This window comes from Pyrgilauda ruficollis, unplaced genomic scaffold (assembly GCF_017590135.1).
Source record: "Pyrgilauda ruficollis isolate IOZ18807 unplaced genomic scaffold, ASM1759013v1 scaffold17, whole genome shotgun sequence".
NCBI lineage: Eukaryota > Metazoa > Chordata > Aves > Passeriformes > Passeridae > Pyrgilauda > Pyrgilauda ruficollis.
In genome coordinates, this window is record NW_024515875.1 from 11,378,077 (window position 1) to 11,401,962 (window position 23,886).

Below are 23,886 nucleotides of genomic sequence, written 5' to 3' on the forward strand. Positions count from 1 at the left end.
CGCGGTGCGGACACCCCGTCGAGGAGAGGCAGGCTGGCAGCTCCGCCCTGCCGAGCCCGAGCTCGGTCTCCGGGTGCGGTCTGCAGCCCCTCGCTCCCCCTCCCATGCATCCCCCCGATCCCCACGCCCTCCACGTCCCTGAGCAGCCGCCCCTGTGTCGAAGCTTCCCCCCTCCCCGGGCAGGCGCCCGCAGCCGTCGCCGCGCTCCGCGGGCTGCCTGGCCCGCAGTGGGGAGGCGAGGAGCGGCCGGCGCGCCCCGCCTGCATCCCCATCCCGTATCCCGATCCCGCATCCCCGTCCCGCGGCACCTGGCGCGGCGGCCGCGCGCATTGGCTGCGCCCCCCGCCGCCCGTGACGTCATGCTGCAGTGCGGGGCGGGGCCGGGCGGGGCCGGAGCGGCTGCCGGCGGTGCCGCCGTCCCTGCGCGCCGCCGCCGCCGCGGGAGCGAGGGCGTGGGTGTGGGTCCGGGTCCTGCCGGGACCCGCCGCCGCCGTCGCGATGGGCGACCCTCGGCCCCGCGCCGCCGTCCTCCTCCCTCTGCTCTGCCTCTGCGCCGCGCTGCCCGGCAGCTCCTGCAACAAAGGTGAGCGGCGGAGCGCCGCGGGCATGGTCCGGGCGGCGGCGGGCGCTCCGCTGGGACCCACCGGCAGCCCCCGCCGAGGGGCTCTGGAGGGACACGTTGGCCGCGGCTCGTCCATCCGCCCCCGCGGTGGCGGTGCGGTTCCCCGCTGCCCGCCGCCTTCGCCCGGCGCGTTTTTGTCGGGGCATCTCCGCGGTCCCCGGCGGCCCCGGCTTTCTTCGCCCCTTCGGGCGCTCTCATGCCATCCCATCTCCATTCTCTACTTTGTCCATCTGTCATCCTACCACCGCTTTTTTCCTCTTCATTCTTTCGTCTCCTGGCGCTCCCGTCGCGTTTTCCCCTTTTCCACCCACTTGTCTTGCTTTTGTTTAGTTATCACTGGGTGGATTTGGATTCCCACCCCTTCCCTAGCATGCTGACGGAGAATATGTTGTTTCTCCACAGACCCCTGCAGTTCATAAAACACATTCCCCAGCTCCATCTTCCAGTCCTAGTTCATCCATCTACCATCTGTCAATAGGAACTGTTTATGCATAGTTATGCATTAACGATGCAGGTTGATTTTTATGTATTTTATGTGATAAAGATGAAAGACCCCCAAACCACCCCAGCGCTACAGCTGTAACCTTCTGAATGCAGATGTTCTTGAGCACACAGAGTGATGGAGAAAGGTGTAGGTTCCTAGATCTGTGGCTGTAGAGACAAGCCTGAGAGATTCATCCAAGGGGAGTCAGCATGTTGGTAACCTGATAGGGTGGGAAAATCTGTAAACATTTGGAGGATTCTGGGCTCATCAGGGAATGTGACACCTTAGGGTGCTTCCCGTGCCTTGGAAGAGTCAGGGCTACGGGGCGGGTGTGCTGCAGAGCTGTGTGTACCCTGACATTGGCAGGGGCATTTGTTTGTTCTGCTCTGCTTCCATGGGGCTCGGTGGCAAGGAAAGGCCCCCTCATGCTCTGGATTCTCCCTTTCCTTTGTGAATTTGCACTCGGAAACATCTACCCACCTTTGGCGAATTATATTAGATTGACAGGAGCTTTCTTGAAGCTGGTAGGAGTCTGTATCCTGGTAGGAGTCTGTATCCTAAAAATATTCCTAAATTGTTTTTCTATTCTCCAACAACTCATTTCCCGAGAAATCAGATTGGTGATTCCCAAGTTGCAGGTGGATGCAGCAAAGGATTTATCTCTGTACCATCAGCTTGTTACCCCAGCAACAGGGCACATTTGGCATTTATAGCTCTGGATCCCCACCTCGGTGGTGTGGCGCATGGATAGAGCCAGAACAGAATGGAATCCGGTGGGGACAATGGGCGGGCAGGGGGAGACGCGGGCACTTGCACACTGGGAGGATTCCACCTGCATACTGAGCAGGATGGATGTTGCTCTGGATTTCCTACGCAATGCTTTATAATCTCAATCAATACGGTGGTGGAGAAGTGCCAGCCCACGCTCTTCGCTGCCACACCAGGCTGGATCTGCCCGCTCTGCCCTGCTGGGACATCCCCTGGCTGACCTGTCACCCTGCCTGCTGGCCCCCCGGCCACCCCTGGCAGCACCCCCTGCCCTGAAATGCACAAGTGCTTGGTTGCACAGGATGCTGCCCCTTTTGAGCCAACACGTGAGGCCAAGCCAGTATGGCCTTTCAGAGGACACTTGTGCTGCAGAGGATGGATTCAACATATTGGAAGTAGTGCCCTTGAGGAGAATGGCTCTGTATCCTACTCCCCACCAGCTCTGAGCCATGCTGTGCTCAAAGTGTTGCTGGGTTGTAATAAATCTTGGTCTCCAGGGGGTGGGAGAGTGGGGGATTATCTGGGAATGGGGGTTGTAACTAGGCCATGTAATATAATCTCTGAGGCCCATTTGGCAGGGAGTGGGCATGGGGGAGGGGTTTGTAATTTGTAATGATTTTTTTTCTCTCTCCCCTCCTATCCCCTCCCCGTCCCTCCCCCCAGCCCCTTTATTTCTCCCTTTCCCTGCCCCGGAGCCTGTGTGGTAAAGATTAATTTGCTATTTCTGGGCCTGTGACATTTTTCAGAGCCTCCTGCTGGCTGCTGCCTCTATGCCAAGCCTGGCTGGGCTCCAGCCAACGGGATTAGCAAGGAGTGCCCAAAGGAATATGGTGCTCACCATGGAGTGGGGAAGGAAAGAGCAAGGGGCTCTCAGAATAGGTTGTTATGTGCACAGGATGGCTGACTGAAGGTGTACCTGGGCATGTCTGTGTAGGTCCTGGGCCTTAGTCTAGAGGGTGCAAGGCAGAAGTGATAATGGCTGCATTGTCCCCTGGGAATACCCCAAGGGAAGACGTAGGCTGGATCCTTCCATTATGGCTCCACTGAACTAAAGGATTTAGTATTTGGAATCTGTCTCCAGGCTGAGGCTACTTCTGCCTCTCGAGTTCACTTTTTTTTTGGCTGCTCCAGCTTTTCTGGGCACCCAGGTGACTCTCCACCTATTTCTAATACGATTGTAATGAGGACACAAGAAGGAACACATTGTTTCTGAGGAGGTCTCCCATGAGTAGAACTAAATAAGGATAACTTTTTTCTCCCAGCTTATTTTAGACGTCTTTATTTCTAGAGAAGAAGGTGGTGAGGGATGGTTGTTGCCTTCCAGGGGATGAAATTCTTCTCTTTTCCTACTGAATCTGCAATTGGTAGCTAATACATTTCTGTCCTCCAATCCCTTACCTCAAATCTGCCTCAGCAAACAAGCACAAACCATGGATTGAAGCCGAGTACCAGGGCATCGTCATGGAGAACGACAACACTGTCCTGCTCAACCCGCCGCTGTTTGCTCTGGACAAAGATGCCCCACTGCGCTATGCAGGTAGGTGGGGAACAGCTCTGGCAAGGGTGGAAGGCAGGGACAGACTTATGGAGAGGCAGGGACACAGTGACATTCATTGCTGTGCTGGATCCTACCTCTCTTCAGGAAACAATCACCTCCAAACCATGTTCCGGAGGAGGTCCCTAGTGAAGTCTGGAGGCAATTTGGGCACAGCTTGATTTAGGATGCTGTGAGCTGTTTCCTTAGGGAGAGGAACTGAGGGTGGAGCCAGCTACTTTTTGACGCAGTTCTGCTATTTCCAAAGATCACATGCACAGCGCTGAGTCTGTGAGCCCTGGAGAAAGCTGGTAGGGCACACTTCCTTGGCAGTGCTACCTCCCCTCACAGTGAGCGCAAATCCCAGAACAACTGTCCAGGCTTTTGGTGGTTGTATTCCTAGTGCTTGCTTAGGCCACGCCTGGAGTTTCCTTACACATTCTTCCTCAGTTTTGGGAGGGTAAATGTGGTCCCTGTGAGCTGAATTTTAGGGTTTAGGTGACCCTATCTGCAGTTCCCTGCGGTACTCTGCGCATCCTGGTGTGTGGGTGGATGAGACATCGCGGATCTTCATGCTCTGGCTATCTGCAGTATATGGCCCATTTTGCCTCCCTGAGGGATGCGGAGGAGAAATAAGGTGCTCCCCCAGGACTGTGTAGCACTAATAAATGTAGCTTGAGCCTTGTAACCTTCAATCTTTCCTGATGCTGGTCAGGACTCCTTGCCGTGGGAGTATTCTCCAGTAGATGGCAATCTGCACCATTAATGGCTGTAAGGGATAGCAGGAGGAAATCCTAGGGAGAAAAAACTGCTCAAAATGAAGGATGATAATGGGGGAGAATGGAAAGTGTAAGTTAGAAAGGAAGAAAATATGGGAAGGGAAAGAAAGGGATGTAATGTGCTCTCCTTAGTAATTTTCTTTCTCCCCTTCCTCTCTGTTTTCGTGTGTACCAGGTGAAATCTGCGGCTTCAGGATCCATGGGTCAGGGGTACCTTTTGAAGCTGTGATCCTGGACAAAGCTACAGGAGAGGGGCTGATCCGGGCCAAGGAACCAGTGGATTGTGAAGCGCATAAGGAGCACACATTTACCATCCAGGCCTATGACTGTGGAGAGGGACCTGATGGAGCAAATACCAAAAAATCACACAAGTAAGTTCATGCAGACATTGCTGCATGCTACAAAATGTGATCTGTGACAAAAATGCAAAGGAAAGTTGCTGTGGAAACACTTCCTTTAGCCAGAAGTATATTTCTCTAGCCATGACATTGTAACTCAGCATGCTGAGAAGATCCAAAGAGAAATGTTCACTGACTGTCACGTGAGTGAATACAGGAAGGAGGGCTCTTTGACAGCAGCTTCGAAAAGCGGTGTTTTACATTGCTGCATATAGGTAGGAGGTCCAGATTGCATTATTATTACTTTTGCTCTTTCTGAGTAGTTGGAAACCATTGTCCAAGCACCTGTGCGACGGCATTGCTGCACTGAAATCAAGGTGTCTTTCCTTGTCCTTGCTTTTGACAGCCGGAAATCAGAGTGGTGCACTTTAAAAGAATGACTTACTCTGAAATTTAGGTGGTGCATGGCTCGTAGTCAGCCCATCAGTTCTTATTGATGCCTCTCTGCATCAGGGCCACAGTGCACGTCCGAGTAAACGACGTGAATGAGTTTGCTCCCGTCTTTGTGGAGAAGCTGTATCGCGTGGCGGTGACGGAGGGCAAGCTGTACGACCGCATCTTGCGTGTGGAGGCCATCGACGGGGACTGCTCGCCGCAGTACAGCCAGATCTGCTACTACGAGATCCTGACCCCCAACATCCCCTTCCTCATTGACAATGATGGTAAGGATCCTCACCCACCATGTGCACATCACTCCTGTTCTCCTGCTCTGCTCCTTCTCTGCCAGCCTCATGTGAAGGCAGAGTTGTGCTATACAAATTTTCCAGCGCTGCTGATCTATCCTGGTGAGAGCGGCAGCATCCATTTTGTGGGATGCTATAACTTGTTACAAAGTGACACTGGGCAGAGTGACTCAACTCTTTTTTGGTTGTTTTTGTCATTGATCAAAGATATGAGTGATTTTTAGAAGGAACATCTTTGAGGACACTGCCTGTCCTCTACCTTGATCTCTTTGTTTTGCAAACCAGGGAACATCGAGAACACGGAGAAGCTGCAGTACAGTGCGGATCGTGTCTACAAATTCACGGTCACAGCCTATGACTGTGGAAAGAAGAGGGCTTCTGATGATGCTGAAGTGGAAATCCAGGTGAAACCCACCTGCAAGCCCAGCTGGCAGGGTATGAAATCTCCAAACACATTTATCTCTTCTCTTCGTTTTTGCTCAGCTACTACTCAGTCCTGCTCATCACGAATGTTTGTATACACACATATAAATTTGTGTGCCCATATATATGGTTCAGTTCTGGCACTGGCCCATCTCCATCGGGGACACAGCAGATGTCTAAGTCTGTTGCAAAGCCACTGAAAGGTAAATTCTAACACTGGAAAATAATTTCTTGGATTACTGTGAGCTGCCATGTGTTTGATAAGGCTCATAGATGGTATTCAGCAAAGGTTGTTTTTGGGGCTGCTCTTCTGGAAGATGTTTGTCTTTTCCAGCGTGTGTGGCGTGTTCCTGCAGGTTCACCTTAGTCAATTAGAATTAAGGGGAAATTAACTCAGCTAAACAGCTGCTCTGCCTGATAAGAGAGGCTGACCAACCACAGAGTGATGATACACCAGTATTAGCTGTAGAAGCTGGGACCTTGGACTCTGTGATTCTAGGAAATCTTCCCATGCATTGATGCCAGCTGCGTAAAGCTGTGTTTCCAATGTAGAAAGGGCCAAAAAGTTGGACTAATCCATAGATGCCACTTGTGTGCATGCCCGGTGTTCTGGCCCTGTGTCCTTGGCAGATGCTAATCTCTCACTTTCACTCCTGTCCATTAGGCTGGAACAAGAGGATTGAGTACACCCCTGGTGCAGGCAGCCTGGCGCTCTTCCCCACCATTCACCTGGAGACCTGTGATGAGCCACTGTGGAACATCCAGGCCACGGTGGAGCTGCAGACAAACCACGTGGCCAAGGGCTGTGACCGGGATAACTACTCGGAGAAGTCCCTGCGCAAACTCTGTGGTGAATCGGTTCTTTCCTGGGCTGAGGGAGGCTGTGGCACAGCACCCTGCCCCTCACGCAGCAGAGGTGCCGGGGAACACATTCCTCACATCTGCTGTGGTCATTGGGGTGGGAGGACACTGAGCTTGTGTGTTCCACTGAGGGGCAACAGGTGTTCCTGCCCGCATCTCATGGAATGATGGAATGGTTTGGACTGGAAGGAACCTTTAAGATCCTCTAGTTCCAATGTCCCTGCCAGAGACAGGGACACCTTTCACAAGGCCAGGTTGCTCAGAGTCTCATTCAGCCTGTCACTGAACACTTCCACAACTTTCTAGTTTTATAAGGGACTATCTGTGCTTTCCTTGCTGGGAATCCAGAGATTTCTGTGTATTGTCCCAGTATGCAGAGTGTGTGGGACTTCCCTCAGCACTGCCAATCAAGAGAGCACAGAGACTGGTGAACAGAAAGTCACCATTCTTCTCCAGACAGGAGAAGGCCTTTAGGCAACTCCTCATCTCCCTGTGCACTGAGACATTACAGTGAGGCTTCCAGTGTCCACTTCATCTGATCCCCAGTTCTCAGGCTCCTTATTCTCCCCTGCCAACATTCCTGACTCCCTCCCTTCTCGGTAGGTGCTGCCTCAGGAGAGATTGACCTGCTGCCAGTGCCTAGCCCCACAGCAAACTGGACGGCACGGCTCTCGGTGCACTACAGCCAGGACAGCAGCCTCATCTACTGGTTCAATGGCAGCCAGGCTGCCCAGGTGCCTGTGGTGAACGGACCGAATGGCCACGAGGGGCTGAGTGACCACTTCACCCTGTCCTTGTGGATGAAGCATGCCGTGGTGCCCAGCAAAGGCAGGCGGGAAGAGGAGACGGTGATCTGCAGTACAGTGCGGAGCGGTGAGACTTCTCCCAGGGTGGTGACACTTCTGCCCACTGCCTCTTAACTCCTTAGAGGGGATTGTCCCTGCAGGGGTGAATCTCTGATGTTCCAAAGCAGGACTGGGGCAGGGGTTCCTCCTTAGGAACACAGCTTCTTTAGGTGTCCCTCTTCCTCGGAGCGCTCAAGCCTCCTTTGAGTACACATTGCTGAGTGCCAGTCACGCATGGCAGCGTGGGCTTCTGGGTTCTGGGACTGCTTGGAGTGTGACACCTAGCTCCCTGTGCTTGTCCCTGGCAGAGGATGGCTACTCGCACTACTCTCTGGCTGCGCATGGCTGCCGGATTTCTTTCCTCTACTGGCCGTTGTTGGAAAGTGCAAGGCCTGTGAAATTCCTCTGGAAGCTTGAGCAGGTGAGGAAGAGTTTGCATTCTCCCCGTGTCCCTTCTCCTCCTGCCCTTTGCTGATGCCGTGCTCTGCTGTCTGCCGCAGGTCTGCGATGACGAGTGGCACCATTACGCCCTCAACCTGGAGTTCCCCACGGTGACGCTGTACGTGGATGGCGTCTCTTACGACCCTGCCCTGATCCACGACAACGGTCTCATCCACCCGCCGCGGCCGGAGCCTTCCCTCATGATCGGGGCCTGCTGGGCCGGTGAGTGCCCACTCCCCACGCCGTGCTCTTCCCATGTGGGAAAAAAGGGGTGGAGGAGACCCAGGAGAGGTGAAAGAAACACCACCCAGTATTAATGATGCAAATCACTCTGCAGCCATCTTGCCTGCTTGGCACCAAAGCTAGCATGGCTCCTTCCTTCCTTGTGGACCAAGGTAGTAACAGCTCAGGGGAAAGTGTCACTGGCAGCTTCCTGGACAACAGCCATAGAATATGCAATGGATAACCAACATTCAGGCAGAGGAGAGTTGAAACTCTGAACCTCATTCAGGCACTGGCATTTTTTCTATCAAAGCCTTTCACCAGAAAGCAGGCAGTACTATTTATGCTGCTGATTGTGTTGATGGGGATTTCTCTGTCTTGAGGGTCTATATGAAAAAGTCATAAATCCTTCTGTACAGGAATTGGGATGAAAGACAAAAATCAGGTTAGGAACAAAGGCCACTACTAGACTAAAACCTATTCTATGGAGATGCAAGTTTGCACTTCTCAGATCCTTCAGTTCTCCTGCTAGACTGATGCAGGACAGAACTAAAGGAATTTTCCTACTGCTTGCCTTCACTCCAGCAGAAATTTCTAGCAAGATCAAATCTTTGCTATACTGCTGCTTCTCTGAGGTCAGAGATGTTCCCACAGCTCTGTGCTCTCTTGATTGGCATTTTGCAGACAAGCAGTGTAGATCAGCTTGGGACCCTCTCCTGGAGCTATCTGACTCTGTAAGGGATGTTGAGAACATAGCTGGTTGTGAACATGGCTAATTCCCAAAATAGATAACATTGGGAAAGGATTGAAAAACTGCAATCACTATAGTTTATCCCTTAAGTCAGTTACTCATCCTACAGTCTCACTATCAGCTTCATGAGAGGAACTCTGCCCTCTGTCATCTGCCCTCTAGGGCTGGAGGGTGCACTGCTTGGCACAGAGCTGTTCTTGGGGACTGGCCCTTGTAGAGATACTTGCCTGACCCTGTAACTACCATCTTCCAATGCCTTATTGCTCATCCAGACTTTCTCCTTTTGCAGAGGAGAAAACCAAAGAGAAAACCAAAGGCAGTGAGAACGTCACTGATTCTGTGCAAGGTAGGGGAAAGAAAGAAGATGGATCACTTCTCCTCTTGACTGTGCATGACTATCACTTCTTGCATGGTGCCTTCCTCATACAGCTTCCCCCCGTCCTGTCCTGCCACCTCCCTCCACCGTGGGAGGAAACCCCTTATTTGGCAGATTGGTCCTTGATACCTTGGTTTCTGTGGAGCATGAAAAGGCTGATGGAAGGACTGCAGCCTGCTTTGAGAGTTGGAGTATGCTTTTTGTGTGGATAAAGAGTACTCATGCCTGATCATTAAAGCTGGTCTCTGAAGAACACAATAGCCATTAGAGACATCAGGAGATGTCACCTCATCCCTAACTATCTGTGGAATGTGTAGTTTCTTTTACAAGCCCTCACAGGAAGCAGAGTGAGAAGGGGACAAGAAATTGTTTCCATCTGGCATTCAGCAGTTTGACAGAAACTTCTCTATGCTACCCACCGTTCACTGCCCTTGTCTTTTTGTTGGTCTGTTTTTCTCACCTTCCCCCATCTGGAATTTCAAAATTTTTCATCTTCTTTCTTCAGCATCCCCTGTCTTCTTGTTGTCTTTGCTTTTCCATGTCCTGTTCAATCCTCTGTCCCTCTCTACCTCCCTTAACATCTGTATGTCCCTCACACTGTTGTTTTTGTTGTCTGGGCTTTTCCATGCCCCATGCCCCGCTCTGTATCCCTCTATGTTCTCTTACCTGTGCATGGCCCTCACACTGTTGCTTCTGTGGTTTTGCTCTCTTCCTCGCCATGTCTCTCACACCCTCCACCTCCCATGTTTCCCTCAGGAGATCCTCTGTCGATACACCACTACTTCCATGGTTACTTGGCTGGCTTCACTGTGCGCCCTGGTAGCTTGGAGAGCCGGGAGGTTATTGAATGCCTGTATGCCTGCCGTGAGGGGCTTGATTACAGTGACTTCGACAGTCTGGGCAAAGGGATGAAGGTATGCCCATCTGCCCAGCTTGCATGGGTCTCCTCCACTCTCCTCCCCAGCCTTGCTTCCCAGGACTTTGCCTGCTCCCCCACCTCAGACAGCTCCCCACCTTTCTCCTATGTGTCTCTCTCAGCCTGGATTCCTGTCACTTCCCAAGGAGCCATGAGTATTTTCTTTTCTTCCACCTCTAGGTTCATGTGAACCCTTCTCAGTCCCTGCTCACCTTGGAGGGTGATGATGTGGAAACCTTCAACCACGCCATCCAGCACGTGGCTTACATGAATTCACTGCGCTTTGCTACCCCTGGGGTCCGGCCACTCAGGCTCACCACTGCTGTCAAGTGAGTGGGCAAACCAGCACCTCCGGCTCAGCTCAGCAAGAGGGTTGCCTTTCTTTTGGCTAAAGTTACACTGACTCACTTTGTATTTTAAAATAATTGTGTTTTAAGATGGTCTCAAAATGGGTAAAAATCTTCCTGAATTATTCAGTATCCAAATGGATACTGTAGCACTGGTTCATAGTGCCTATGCAGAACTTCTGCCTCCACTCTTAGTGTTCCAGACAGGTGGACTGGTTTTAATTTTCTCTGTGTTTGTCGATGTGACCAAATCACCAGATGCCAGTGGTGTCACTCCTACCACATGTCCCTGCCTTGCTCAGCAGGCTGTAGGGAAGCTTTAGGAAGACTGTTGGAAAAAGGATATTCCCTTCCCTGGAAGTGATGGGCAGGAGGTGTTCTTTTATAATGTTGTTGGAAGCCTGGGGCAACTGATGATTTTTACTGCTCTCCTTCAGGTGTTTCAGTGAGGAGTCCTGTGTCTCCATTCCTGATGTGGAAGGCTATGTTGTGGTGCTACAGCCTGATGCCCCCCAGATCCTGCTGAGTGGCAATGCCCACTTTGCTCATCCTGCCTCAGACTTTGAGGCTCCGGAAGGAATTCCCCTGTTCCCCAACCTCCAGATCACGTGCTCTATTTCTCACCAGGTGGAGGCCAAGAAGGATGAGAACTGGCACGGCACCGGTGAGTGGAGTACAGAGCAAGGTGTAAGAGACAAGAGCTGTGGTCCTAGAGAGGAAGTAGAGTCCCTGTAATGACACCCGAAAGCGAGAGTTTACAAATTTAGAAGCAAGGCACATTGTCTGTCAATATGTAGGCTAATCGGCTCTTATCCCTTTCTGCTCCTCCCTGTACTTTTTCTATCTACTCAATTCCTTTGCCTCACTCTCTCCTAATTCTTTCCCAGGCTGCTCATTCCTAATCCCTTTTACATTTTACCTACATTTCCCTTATTGAATCCACTGCTGGATGGATATCCTGCCTGTTACTCTCTATACTCCTGCACTTACTTAGTCTCATCCTACTTCCTTCTCTCCTGCTTGCTTTCTTTCTTCTTGCTCCCTTTCTTCTCTTCCTGCCTCACTTTTTCCTGTGAAATCCCAGTCAGTTTCCTCACACCCTACAGTATCCTGTTCTTCAATTTCTTTCCATCATGCTCAGATAATTTTTCTGCAGTCTGTGCTCTATGTGTCCATTCACTTCTTTCATATCTCTTCTGGTAATAGGATTTTTTGCTCCTACTTTTCTGTTCAGAAGCTTTGCCTTTCCTCACACAATGATGAGTTCCTTGACTTAAGAGCAGATTGTTCTCAATCCTACTGAAAGCAGTTAGTTATTGAATGTGGTTGCCATTTTAAAGAAGATAAGATCTCAACCATGGTAACCAACAGTGTGAGACAGGGAAAATCTTTCAAAAGCGTGCAGGGCCTGGGAATGTGTGAGTGTTGTTCCTAATTTGCACACTGTCATTGTCAACAAAGTCCTTACAGCCAAGATGTGTTATGATGAACCAGACTGATAATAGTATGTTGTTCCAAAATAAAGTGACTTTATTATGTGCATAGATAATGTCATTAGAACCATCCAGAAACAAGTAATTAGACTGACAGTGATTTTACTTAAGGTCAGTGCTAGATGGAGAAGGAGAAGTAATTACATATGATGTGAGCACTCTTAGGTAAGCAGGTTCCCCTCTGAGTAACTCCTTCCTTCTCTGATGGCTGTCTGGCTTTCTGGCCATATCTCCTTTCTGTTTGCATCCCAGTGACAGACACACGAATGTCAGATGAGATTGTGCACAACCTGGATGGCTGCGAGATCTCATTGGTAGGAGATGACTTGGATCCAGAGAGGGAGTACCTGCTCCTGGATGGGGCACTGCTGCAGCAGCGGGGCCTGGAGCTCGTTAACACCTCTGCCTACCTGACCATCACAGGTACGTCCTCCCCATGGTCACAGCTGTCTAGCTATGCCTCTGTCACCGACTGTCAGGCATCACTGGGAGGAGCACTTGACCTTAGGATGTGTTCGTGTATTTGTGACACTGAGATGTAACCATTTCTTGAACTCCTGGCTTTTGGAAGTCGCAAACCATTTCCTTGGGGAGGTGGCTTTTCCTCTAGCACAAAGTGCTGGTGTCAGCTCTCACCCAGGCTTGTATCATTCCTCCTGACTTAATCCTTGGGGTTTGGTGTTCTCAGGTGTCAGTAGCATTTTGCATGACATGACAGGGACAACATATCCCACAACTTCTGGACTGGTAAAACGCTTTTGTACTCTCCAGAATGCAACAGGGCTGTTGCTCTCAATCCTTCCTTCTCTTCCACTTGTTTTAGCAATGCAAGCAGGGATTCCATCAGGTCCTCCACAGCCAGCTCCATCTCTGAGCCCTTCCCAAAATTAACTAACCCAGCATTGCCTTGGATCCCTCTAGCTGCTGCAGGGTTAGGATGCCAGGTGACTTTGGAGCAGGAGCTTCCTCACCCCACCCCTCTCTTCTTGTCTCAGGCGTGGAGAGCATTGCGGTTTACGAGGAGATCCTACGTCAGGTCTCCTACCACATCAACCACGGTGCTGCCCTCTATGAAAGGAAGTTTCACCTGTCCTGCACTGAGATGAACGGACGCTACTCCAGCAATGAGTTCACTGTCGAGGTATGAGACTGATACATGCACACAGAGATTCTTCTGCATGTGTGGGGAGAACATGGTGCATGGGAATGCATAGAATGGGCCATGGACACAGGGTTGAGTCCCCTCACTCTGCTCTTTCTGCAGGTGAATGTTCTCCACAACATGAACCGAGCTGCTCATCCTAACCACATTCTGAGCTCCCAGCAGTTTGTGCACCGAGGCCATCATTTACCTGCAGAGCTGTCTGGGCACAGTTTGGCAAGCACCCACAACAACCCAAGTATGTAACACTATCTTTTGGGTTTATTCCTTTAGATCGGGATGCTCATTGTCTGATATCCTGGCAGAATCTATAGTGGAGGACTCCTCTCAGGCTCTCTGCACCCATTTTCATTATTCTCATTATATTGTCCTGTTCCACTTGTTGTTAGCCAGTGGACTGCAGTCTTTGTCAGATTGTATTTTAGAGCACGCTGCAACAATCCTCTTGTGGGATATTATCTTCTTGGTGTAGAAGCAGACTGAATTCTACACCTCAGAGGGTCTAAAAAGAGTAACTGTAAGCTGGCTTCATTCATGCACCTTGCAAAGGTGCTTTGTGGTGCTTTGTGTAAAGTAATTTCAGAGAGAAGCTTCAACAGCAGGAGAGAAAAGCGAGTCAAGACTGACACTGCTCTAAAGAAATGGGAGTATGTGGTTGTCAGCAAGGCAGGAAAATACAGGAGATGGCACCACACAGACAAGAGGAGAATTCTTGCCCCCAAAACAGAGGAGAGAGAAGCCTGAAAGCTAGACTAGATGTTTGTCTGTGCTGGTAGCCCTGTGCCTCAGGCATGACCACACTCCAATCGGTTCCTTCTGGGCTGTGAAAGCTCTGGGACTTGTTACAGACATTTTAGTCCCCTGTAGTAGGGAACAAACAAGGCCTTTGAGCTAGCTTTTGCTGCAGCTTCCAAAGTAGCTGATCCCAAGCTGTTCCAGTCCTGCCACTGGCACTGCAGGGGCAGCCTGTGCTTGTGCCAGCCTTTGCCTCTCCCTTCCCCGGCTCTGCCTGATGGCAGCAGCAAACTTGTCTCTTGAACAGAACCATACAAACAAATTTGTGGAGGGCCTAGATAGATTTGCAGGGAAGGTGGTTATCTGGGGAGTTGAGGGTCAGTCTACAGGCCTAAATCAAACATGTAGGAGCTGGGCTAAGGGTTCTTAGGTGAATTTCAGGTTTTCTCCTGTGGAGAAGCCAGACTTTTGCCACAGCACTAATTAGAAGTCCATCACAGCATTCACATCTGCTCCATGTGTAGCGAAGGCATCTTTTGGCTTCTTGCTTTCTCTACTGCTTGCACAGAAATCACACTCTATGAAAATCATCCTTGAGCCCTTAGAGGCTGTCCCTGGCACTTATTTCTCCCTCCCAAGAGCAGGACATAGATATATGCGGTGCAACACATTCTGGCAAATTCTGCAGATAAAGATGTGCAGAGTCTACAGGCCAGGCTGACATCACAGGAACTGCCTGTGCCCAGGGGCACAGAGAAGTCAGGCTGTGTTCCTGCAAGGACCAAAAACCCAGGCTCTGCCCAGCGATCGCAGTTCCTGCACGTCAGGCTGGAAATGCATGTTTCTGTGACAGACTCTAGATGCAACTTCTCACTTTCTTTCTCCAAAGTGGTCCCCAGTGCTGCCACTGTCATCATCGTGGTGTGTGTGGGCTTCCTGGCACTCATGGTGATCCTCGGCATCCTGCGCATCCACTCCCTGCACCGCCGGGGAATGGGGCAAGAGGTCCCTGGGGCTGCTGAGTCAGGGCACAGCAGCACTGGAGGCAAAGAGAGCGACATGTTCTGGGACGACTCGGCCCTCACCATCATCGTCAACCCCATGGAGGTGAGGAGCGGCCACTGCGGCCGGGGCTGGGCGGGCAGCTGGGTTTCCAGACCCTTCCCCTTATCCCGTATCTCACCTCCGCAGTCCTACCAGAGCTGTCAGGAGAGGGCAGCAGGGAGCGTGGAGGGCAGAGCTGGCGAGGGCATGGAGGATGATGATGACAGCACCGACTCGGAGACACCCGACTCCCCGGACAGCAGCGACATGAATGACCGGCACATCATCGGCAAAAGTGACGTCTCTCACCGCTACTAGGAGCTTTAAAACACCCGCCCAGTGGATCCCCCAAAACATATGGCAGGAAGGAGGAGGTGTCTGACTTTCAACTTCTTTCCTCCCCCACCGTGTACACATGTGCTCCTCCCTCACTGATCATTTCTGCCTCCCATGTTCCTTCATCTTCTGCCATTCTCATTGTGGACATTCCCCACATTATTGACCCCCCATCTGGCTCTCCAGAAACATGAGTTAGGGCACTTACACATGATGGTGGCACGGTTCAAACTGTGACGCAGGTGTTGGAAAGAATGGAAATGAAAGGCAGAGCCAGCCACAGGGCTCAGAGTGGGGTTTCTCACAACTCCTCCCCAGATATTATATATATATATTGTATATTTTTTCAATGTTGTCATTTGAGGTTTATTCTCGTTTCATGCAAAAAAAAAAAAAGGAAAAAAAAAACAACCAACAAACCACTGCAGCTTTGTGTCGCTTTGTAAAATTGTCAATACTCCTAATACTAAATGAATGAAGGTAAGAAAGATGAGGAAACAAAGTGGATTTTAAAATAAATGGATTTCAAATAAAACATTCAGGACTTCTGAAGTTTTTCACTACAACCAGGGAAAGAAACAGTGGAGCCTCTAATGTAAAACTGGAGCTTGTCCAGAGCATGTATTTACTGAAATGACTATCTTATCTTGGGGAAGGGTTATATTTTTTAGCATATGTGATGATGAAGCAAGAAAAACACATCACTCACTACCCTACCCCCGTGCCTTTCTGAGAATCAAAATGCTCTGTAAACACAATGTAGCCTTCCCCAGGACTCAGTGCTGGGGACCAACAAAGGAACAGAAGGCACTCAAGCCTGTCCCAGGCAAATGTAGCACATGCAGCAAACTGAATTCTTGAACACAGGAAAATAAGTAAGGCTCTTTCCATACACTTAGTTTATCAACAGAAACAGGCCAAATCTCCTTAGCTTCATCCATCTTCTCATGTGATCTGCCTTCTTTATCAGTATGATAGAGTATTTTTTATACCAGGGGTTCCAGCTTGTAGAACAGCCCCAGCACTTCCTCTTTTTGCTGAGCATGGAGGGGATGGAAATACAACAGATACTAGCACAGCATGGCTCTGAGCCCAGCAGTAGCATGAGTTGTTAGGATAGTGCTTCAGAGCAGGTTGTGCTTCTTTCCTGGATCTACTTGGTCTGCTTTTTCAGACCCTGCAAGATAAAAAGGGGCTGTCAGCTGCCTGACTCATCCTGGGGCAATGGCTGCAACATGTGAGGGACCCAGAGGAAAATTCTGCAATTTTGCAGCCAAGGTTGAGCAATCCTCCTTAGGGGCAAGAAGGCAGTGCGGTAGGTGAGAGTGGAAGAGCCCCTCTGAGGGCTAAGGTTGCAGCACAAGATCTCTGCTTGCTGCAGTTCTCTCAGATGTTTCAGCTCTAGCCTGTCTTCATGCCCAACTGTGCTCATGTATGGTTGTTACTGGGTCCAAAAGAAGTGAACACGCTGGGGTAAGACACTCTTACACTTTTCTGCTTTGTCTCCTTCCCAGTAAATTCTATGCCTTTGTTTCATCAAGGGAATTTACAACAGGAACTGTCAAACCAGTGCCCTGACATCTTGAAGCACTGGAATAATTCAAGTCTCCAGAAGGAAAAAAAAGGCTACACTGTGCACATTGGAGCAAAAAACTTGGCACAAAACAGTCGTTTCCTGAGAATGCCTGACCCAGATGTGATCTGTGACAAAAAGCACCACCTCTGAGAGCCCTGCAAAAGACCAGGTCTCAGGACCACGATGTCCCTGCACCTCCACAGCAGCCTCAGCCAAGTGCTACAGCTTACAAGGTGGAAGAGGCCAAATGTACGATGAGTTCGTAGGTAGCCATCATGATGGCTGCGTTTGGGATCTGGCGGATCAGGTGCGCCAGGAGCCCCCGGTATAAAGCCAAGGGTCCCTCTTCATGGACCACGAGCCGCAGAGTCTGAGTAAAGGAACGGTACCGCGACCCCTCCTCTCGCAACCGCGTGCGAATGACCTCTGGAGAGACAAGGAGGGAAGCCACATATTAGCAGCTGGATCCTACAGGCATGGCATCTCCCATCAAGGGGAACAGAAGGAAGGAGAGTGGACCCACTCACCGTGTGGATATGCAATGCACGTAGCGCATGTTTTGGAGACAGCGGCAGCGCTCATTAGTCCGAAGAAATCGTTGTTTGGTGGAAGTGTGAGTGATGGGGAGTGGGAATGCTGGCTGTTTCTCAGCTCTTTTTTCAGTGCTTCATAGATGACAAAGTGTATGATGGTCTCTGACACTCCAGCATAGGAGGCAGTGATGCCACGGTAAAATCCACGCAGGCCTTCTGTGCGGTACACGTGCATGGCACACTGGAGAGCGTTGCTGGCCGTCTCCCCCTTCACCCTGGGAAGAAGGGAGAGGGTTAGGGCAGCATACTGCACCCCAACCTACAGTGCTGTTGTGAACACAACCATAAGCCTCTTGCCCAGCCTATGACTTGCCATGTTCTGATGAGAAATCACAGACCTCTCTCTGCACACCAACCCCCAAACCAATCCTGATGTGACATGGAGTGGCTCTGCACTGCAGGCCTGCCTTACCTGGCTTCCAGCTGCATCCTGGTTTTCACTAGCCAGATGGGGTTGGTGAGTGTGGCTGAGCTAATGCCTGGGGAACAGAAGAGGAAGACAGCCATGAGTGCCAGGATCATGCTGACCGTTTGTGAAGAGGTGCTGATCTATCAGCTCTCAGAGCTCTGCTTGGCAAGCTGCAGGCATTTGCAATTTGAGAATGACCTTGAGAAGAGATATTTAGGGCAGACTATTTGATTCTTCTCCTCCCCTATTCCAGCCTTTGTCTAGTGGTAATTAGCTCCTCTGCCTCCAACAAAACCCTACTACAGGCCCGGGTGTTACAAAGAGGCAGGAAACAGAATGCTAATTTTTCAAGAGTGGAGGATTTTGTTAAAGAACTAGAATATATCAAGAGATCTAAAGAGATCTTCTGTGAGTGGTCTAAATTACACACTGCCTTCTCTCCCTCACAGCAGTATAGAGCTCATGATACCAGCTGAAGGGGTAAGAAAAGACTTCAAGAGACGAGCCTGTGAAGAATGAAGAATGAGAAAACAATGTGGTTACTGAAGGAACTCATTTCTCCACATATGGAGGGAGAAAACTTCAGAGCAGCAATGGAGAAGGAGTGAAACACATAGGCTTTTTCAGACAGAAGGACCTCTTGGCTTTGATTTGAGACAGAAAAGGCTCACCTGCACAGGCTGCTGCTAATATGTGTACTTCCTTGGACTCCGGTACCAGGACAGTATTAAGCCTCTCCTTAGTAGCAGAATAGGCAGCAAAATATATAGCCCTGATTGGAAAAAGATACAGAAGAGGTTACAGCTCCCCTGTGAGGAGCAGAGACACTACTGTGCGGTCTCACTCCAACTTTTCTTACTCCCATGACAGCTCTGTCTAACGTGACATCAGATATCATTTACACCTGGCCCCCAGCAATCATCTTAACACTATGATCAGAAGCTCCAGAAGATGTCTGTGTGAAGGGGTCCTGTGGCACATGAGCACAAGGCCCAGACTGCTTTCAGAAAGTGGAGTGGCAGTTATGACACAGGTCCCTTAGAAAGTGTACAACACGAGGCACTGCCATGGAGCAGTACTCACCGGGAAGGGGCAACGCCAGCGAGGTTTGGACCCAGACCTCGGAACAGGGACCGTTTGCCTTCCCTCTCAAGGATGGTCCTACAGAAGGAAATGAACAGAGAAATCAGCAGAATAACTAAGCTGGGGGCTCTCCTGTTCTTCCTCCTTCTTTGCTCTTCAGTATTTCTTGCAGCACCCTCTCCTCACCTCCCATGTTATCCTTTTTCTGCCCTGCTCTCATTTTCTCTCCAATCACTTCTCTCAGTCATAGAATCATGGAACTGCTTGGGTTGGAAATGACCTTAAAGATCTAGTTCTAGCTACCCTGCCATGGGCAGGGACACTTTTCACTAGTCATTGCATCCTATTCTTGATAATGCCATCCCTCTGGGTCTGATCCAACCACTAGCTGAGAAATTTCCCCCAGCTCCCTAAGGTGCTTTGCTGAGCACAGATCACTAGTGAGAGGCAGATGTACCTGTGCTCTGGTCAAACTTTCTGTTGCACTTGTGGCTTCCAGAGCCTCAGCTCAACTCTCTTTCTCTCTCCCCTCACACCCTCCCTGATGGCCAAACCATCACCTCCCTGGTGCTAACAGGCACACTGCCCTGTCCTACTCACCTCAGCAGCTTGAGCACTCCAGGAGATGGTGGGGTGGGATTCATCAGCCTCACACTCATCCCTGGCAGCTGTATCTCTGGGACGCACAGAGGTCTCACTGCCAGCTGGGATGACTGCAGACGTGTCTTCACCACTTCCAGGGGACAGGTCAGGATGGCTCCAGCTGTTCCACCACATCTAGGGCACAGCAGCACACTTAAGAATGACCTCTGTGCTGTAATAGGGCAATAATTCTGACCCTGCTTGTCCACAACTTCTCTCCTCTGGGAGAGGAGGTTAGGTACCCCAGCCTGTGTCACACATGACCTCCTGCTCTGACACTGATTAACGTAGCAGCTCAGCTTGGGACATCATCTGGCAGCCTCACTCTGAAGCCTTAATCACTATTTGAGACAAAGAGTCCCAAGTCCATGGGGACTCAGCAGTCCCCCAGAGCAAACATTTCTGCTGCCCACCCTCACTGCAAAGCCTTCTGCTGAGCTCACCAGGCACCGTGGCCCACACTTCGCCACAGCCACGCCGGCTCACAGAGGGGCAGCACAGAACTCTCCCACCTCTCAGCCTGCCCATGTCTCTAATCCACAATTACATCAGACCCACATTGGCAAGGGCCTGTAAGCAAGATCTGTAGTTTCTGCCTACAGCCAGGCTTTCTCCAAGCCTGGCTTGCTTAGTGAAAGAGGACTCTGACCTTCAGCAGGCAAAAGCTATTTCTGGAACTCATGAACCATCTCCATCAATGGCTCTCGTCACACTGCAGGAGGGCTGAAAGGACACATATCCCCTTTTCCCCTTTCCACCACCCAGGGACAAGCCAGAACTGACACATTTGGTTCTCAGCTTCTGGCCCTCTAAATCCTTTGACTGATAACTGTGCTCTTCTAGAGAATACTCAGTACCCAAAACACCATTTTGAGATGAATTTACATGCAAATCATGCAACAGGCTTTGACAAACGGACAATCGTTCACATCTGCTTCAGCCAAAGTTGCTTTGTTTCACAAGAGATGGAGGCTTAATAAAAAGCTCACTCTGCTCCAAAGAAAGAAAAGCCAACCAAAGAACTACAAGATATCAGGGAAGAGTCAGGTATATCATCAGAATTACATATGACAGTGCAGGATAGCAAACAGTGAGAGTTCTGAAGAATTATTTTGAAAAAGTCTACGCAGCTCAGTGAACATATACAGTATTCTCACAGCCTTTGCTTCTAAGGCTTCATTATCATTGCCAAGAGGAAGGGGGGGTTAAAAAAAAGAGAAGAGAGGCCTAGATGCCTACTGCACATCCAAGAGTTGAGGATATGGCAGCTAGGAGATTATGCAGCTAATGATGCCAGCAACTAGCTATGCTATTCCATAACACTCATGTGGCTTTGTCACGCCCTTGGCAGATGTACACAGTGGTGGTGACGACTTGCAGAGCAGTCCATCAGCAGCAATTTCCCTCAGGAGGTGTATGATAAGTGGTGGGAGTCTGGCAACGTTCTGACTCCTGAATTTAGCTCCAGCTCAGAGGACAGCACACGGCAAAGCAGTGAACACCCTGGCTCAGGTTCTCTGGCTGAACAAGCTGACCAAGCACAGACTCCAACACACAGCCTACGTAGCAATCCAGAGTTGTATGAGGCAGAGTCTGCTTCCACAAAGGCCACGTTGATTCTTCCCATACAGACCATATTCACTCAGGGGTCCAACAGTCCTGTTCTTTACCTTACATTCTATTAATTTGTCTTACACAGGCTCCAGACTTACATGCCTGTTGTTTCTTTGACCAGAAGTACAGTCTCCAGCTCAGGAGAAGATTGAGTACAGTGGTGACAGATCAAGGTCTAAAAGGTCCGAATAGGGCAGTTTCATCTCCTTATCTAAAAGCTGAGCAAACAATACATCAGGAAAACACTAAGAGAAGCAATTGCTCGGTATACTAATAATTCTTCTTTTTAATAGTGCACAAGGAAGCAAAAGTTTATGTAATGTTCTCTTAATAGCTAATTTCTTCAAGAACTCCCCACCTGCAATGGTCAGGATCTGAGTTTGAACACACACCCAGTATATATAAAAGTTTCCTGAGGTCATGTTCTTGAAGCTACTGATACATACAGACAATAAAAAAAGTATTATAAAAGAAATAATAACAATTAAGGAAATCATTACTCCTTAGCATAGTGGCCATTTAATCAGCAGAAAGAGAGTATGAGGTGAAGGGCCACTATGAGCTGCTGTGCCTCAATGGCAAGACTGAAGAACATCCATTAATTAAAGCTAAGGAAATGAGATGTACCAGTTGTTCAAAACTAGAAGAAATCTCAACTCTGATGTATTACTGTGCATTACATGATGACACAGCTGCTTACACTCTACGGAAGACATAGGTCTGCAAAATTCTTCTGTTTCAGGAGAAATGGAAAATTATGTGTCATTACTCTATAAGCAGGAACTAAAGCAATTTCTGCAAAATAGGATGAAGAGCAGCAGTTGAAAACGAGTACAACATGTACTCTCAGAGGAAAGCTGCAGCAAAAAGTGCTAATTGAAGAAGGCGGGTAATTTTACCTCAGAAAATGGTACTTGCCTCTAGATCTTGCTTTCACATTTTAAAGGGAAAACTGACAAGTCTGAGGTGACAGAAAAAGAAGATTAGTTGAGAAATACAAAAGACACTGCTAACATTTTTTAAGTGATCTAAAAAGCGTATAAGCACATGCACAGAGGTGACAAGGTTTACTGGTAATTCATGTTAGCTCTTACTTAGGCTGGCCAAAAATTAAGATGGCTTGAAGATCTTTACTTAAGAACAGCAATTCTGGGTCAGACAAACCTGCAGTTAAACCAGGTTCCTGCCTAGGACACACACAAATAAAGGTCACCTACAGAAGAGTAGGAGAAATACCTCCAAAACACTCTCCCAGCTTCCCACAATTTTCAGTTCAGGGATTTCCTCAGCCAGAAATGTTGCCTTGCTTTTAACAGCCTTCAACACATTCTTTTTCATTCATCTTTTTAAGATGCTTCCTGGGCACATAAGAAGCCTTTACCTTCTGCTGTCCTGTTGCCAGGAGTCCCACAGTTTAACTGCACACTGTGGGAAGAACTGTGTTCTTGCAATAGTTCTGAACAAACCTCTCACAAGTTTCTTTGGCTGGTCCCTGGTTCTTATACTGGAAGATAAAGTGGAGAACTGCTCCTTCACGAATGAGACCCTGTTTTGTTTCATTACATAAACCAGTAATATTAAATATAGTGCAGCAATAAACTGAACTTCTCATTCATCTCTTATTCATGTTATTAACCCCGGGGTTTTAATTAGCTGTAATTTAGGAGTATTGCTTAATGGATGAGGATGAGATACAGACTAACAAAGCTCCCACTAGTGACATTCTTGTCACAAGCCAAACCCTCAGTTTTTCAGGAACCATGGTGGAAAAAGATGAAGAAAAGCTTAAGAAGAAAGCTAAGAAAGTTAAATGCATTATGAAAGTCTAAGATGCAAAGAATATATAGTTCAAAGGATAAATTAATAAAAGAGAATAACATATAATAACAATGGGAACAAAGAGGACAGGTACACATACACAAAGATCGACATAGCACAAGAACTGGATTAGCTGCAGAAAACTGGAAATCTACTAATTAAAAGCAATTAAATTATGTGCCTTATTGCACATGCTGTATCACAGGCCTCACTGTCACACACACTCCAGCAGGTTGGTGGGATTTGGAAAAGAATTAGGTGGCTGCCTAAGCAGAGGACTTGTGCAGTTACTCAGCAAAGTCCGCAGGACCACATTATTTTCTTCTTTAGGACACCATAAACTTGAAGCTCATTGTTTCGAGACTTTAAAGAGAGGAAGGGGGAGACGCCACGGGACAAATTATTTGCTCAGGGACACTCTTCTAATGCAGAGAGGCACGGCCGGGATCCAAACACCTGACTCACCAGAATCAGCCGCACTATTTAAAGCCAGAAAAGTGACACAGGAATCTCAGCCATGTGCTGATGGAGAGAGCTGGGCGCCCTCCCGAACACACGGATGCCCCGCTGAGGAGGCCTCGTGGCGCTCTCGTTCAGCACCCCGCTTCCCTTGCCCCGCATCCCCGGCAAGCTCCGCCGGGACGAAACTCCGTGTCCCACAGGGAGGCTCTCCGTTTTCCCAAGCCGCCGAGCCAGGCATTCCCCGCGGCGCTGCGGGGCTGCTCCACGCCGCCGAGCCCCGACCGGGACCCGGCACAGCCGCGACCGCGCGGGCCGGGACGGCGGAGCCGCCGGGGGCTGCTGGGCCCCGGCTCCCCGGCGGCGGCCGCGGCGGGACCCGCGGCACCAATCCCGCCCCCGCCCGCCTCCCGGGGCACTCACCCTCCGGCGAGCAGGTGGAGCAGCGTGCTGTGCTGCGACATGGCCCCGC

General features: G+C 49.8%; 2 protein-coding genes across 3 annotated transcripts; one reads left to right on the forward strand and one right to left on the reverse strand.

Moving 5' to 3' along the window:
* The first annotated feature begins 405 nt into the window (after positions 1-405).
* On the forward strand, positions 406-15,750 carry CLSTN3 (calsyntenin 3). Its single transcript, XM_041463744.1, has 18 exons — positions 406-583; positions 3,289-3,411; positions 4,363-4,558; positions 5,039-5,247; positions 5,554-5,703; positions 6,356-6,541; positions 7,156-7,425; positions 7,706-7,818; positions 7,898-8,060; positions 9,101-9,157; positions 9,944-10,101; positions 10,284-10,432; positions 10,888-11,114; positions 12,196-12,366; positions 12,939-13,084; positions 13,208-13,343; positions 14,730-14,947; positions 15,032-15,750. Exons 1-18 carry the CDS (start codon positions 499-501, stop codon positions 15,200-15,202), a joined length of 2,928 nt encoding a protein of 975 aa, XP_041319678.1. The 5' UTR covers positions 406-498; the 3' UTR covers positions 15,203-15,750.
* On the reverse strand, positions 15,724-23,880 carry LOC121351535 (solute carrier family 25 member 33-like). Of its 2 annotated transcripts, none has more exons than XM_041463745.1 (7): positions 23,838-23,880; positions 19,482-19,658; positions 18,882-18,959; positions 18,470-18,570; positions 17,802-17,868; positions 17,324-17,604; positions 15,724-17,222 (listed from the first exon to the last, which is right to left on the reverse strand). In XM_041463745.1, the coding sequence occupies exons 1-7, from the start codon at positions 23,876-23,878 to the stop codon at positions 17,023-17,025; spliced, it is 945 nt and encodes a 314-aa protein (XP_041319679.1). In that variant the 5' UTR covers positions 23,879-23,880; the 3' UTR covers positions 15,724-17,022. The 2 variants fall into 2 exon arrangements, with proteins under 2 accessions (XP_041319679.1, XP_041319680.1); XM_041463746.1 differs by lacking the exon at positions 23,838-23,880 and adding an exon at positions 23,421-23,764.
* Between the last annotated feature and the right edge of the window lie 6 nt (positions 23,881-23,886).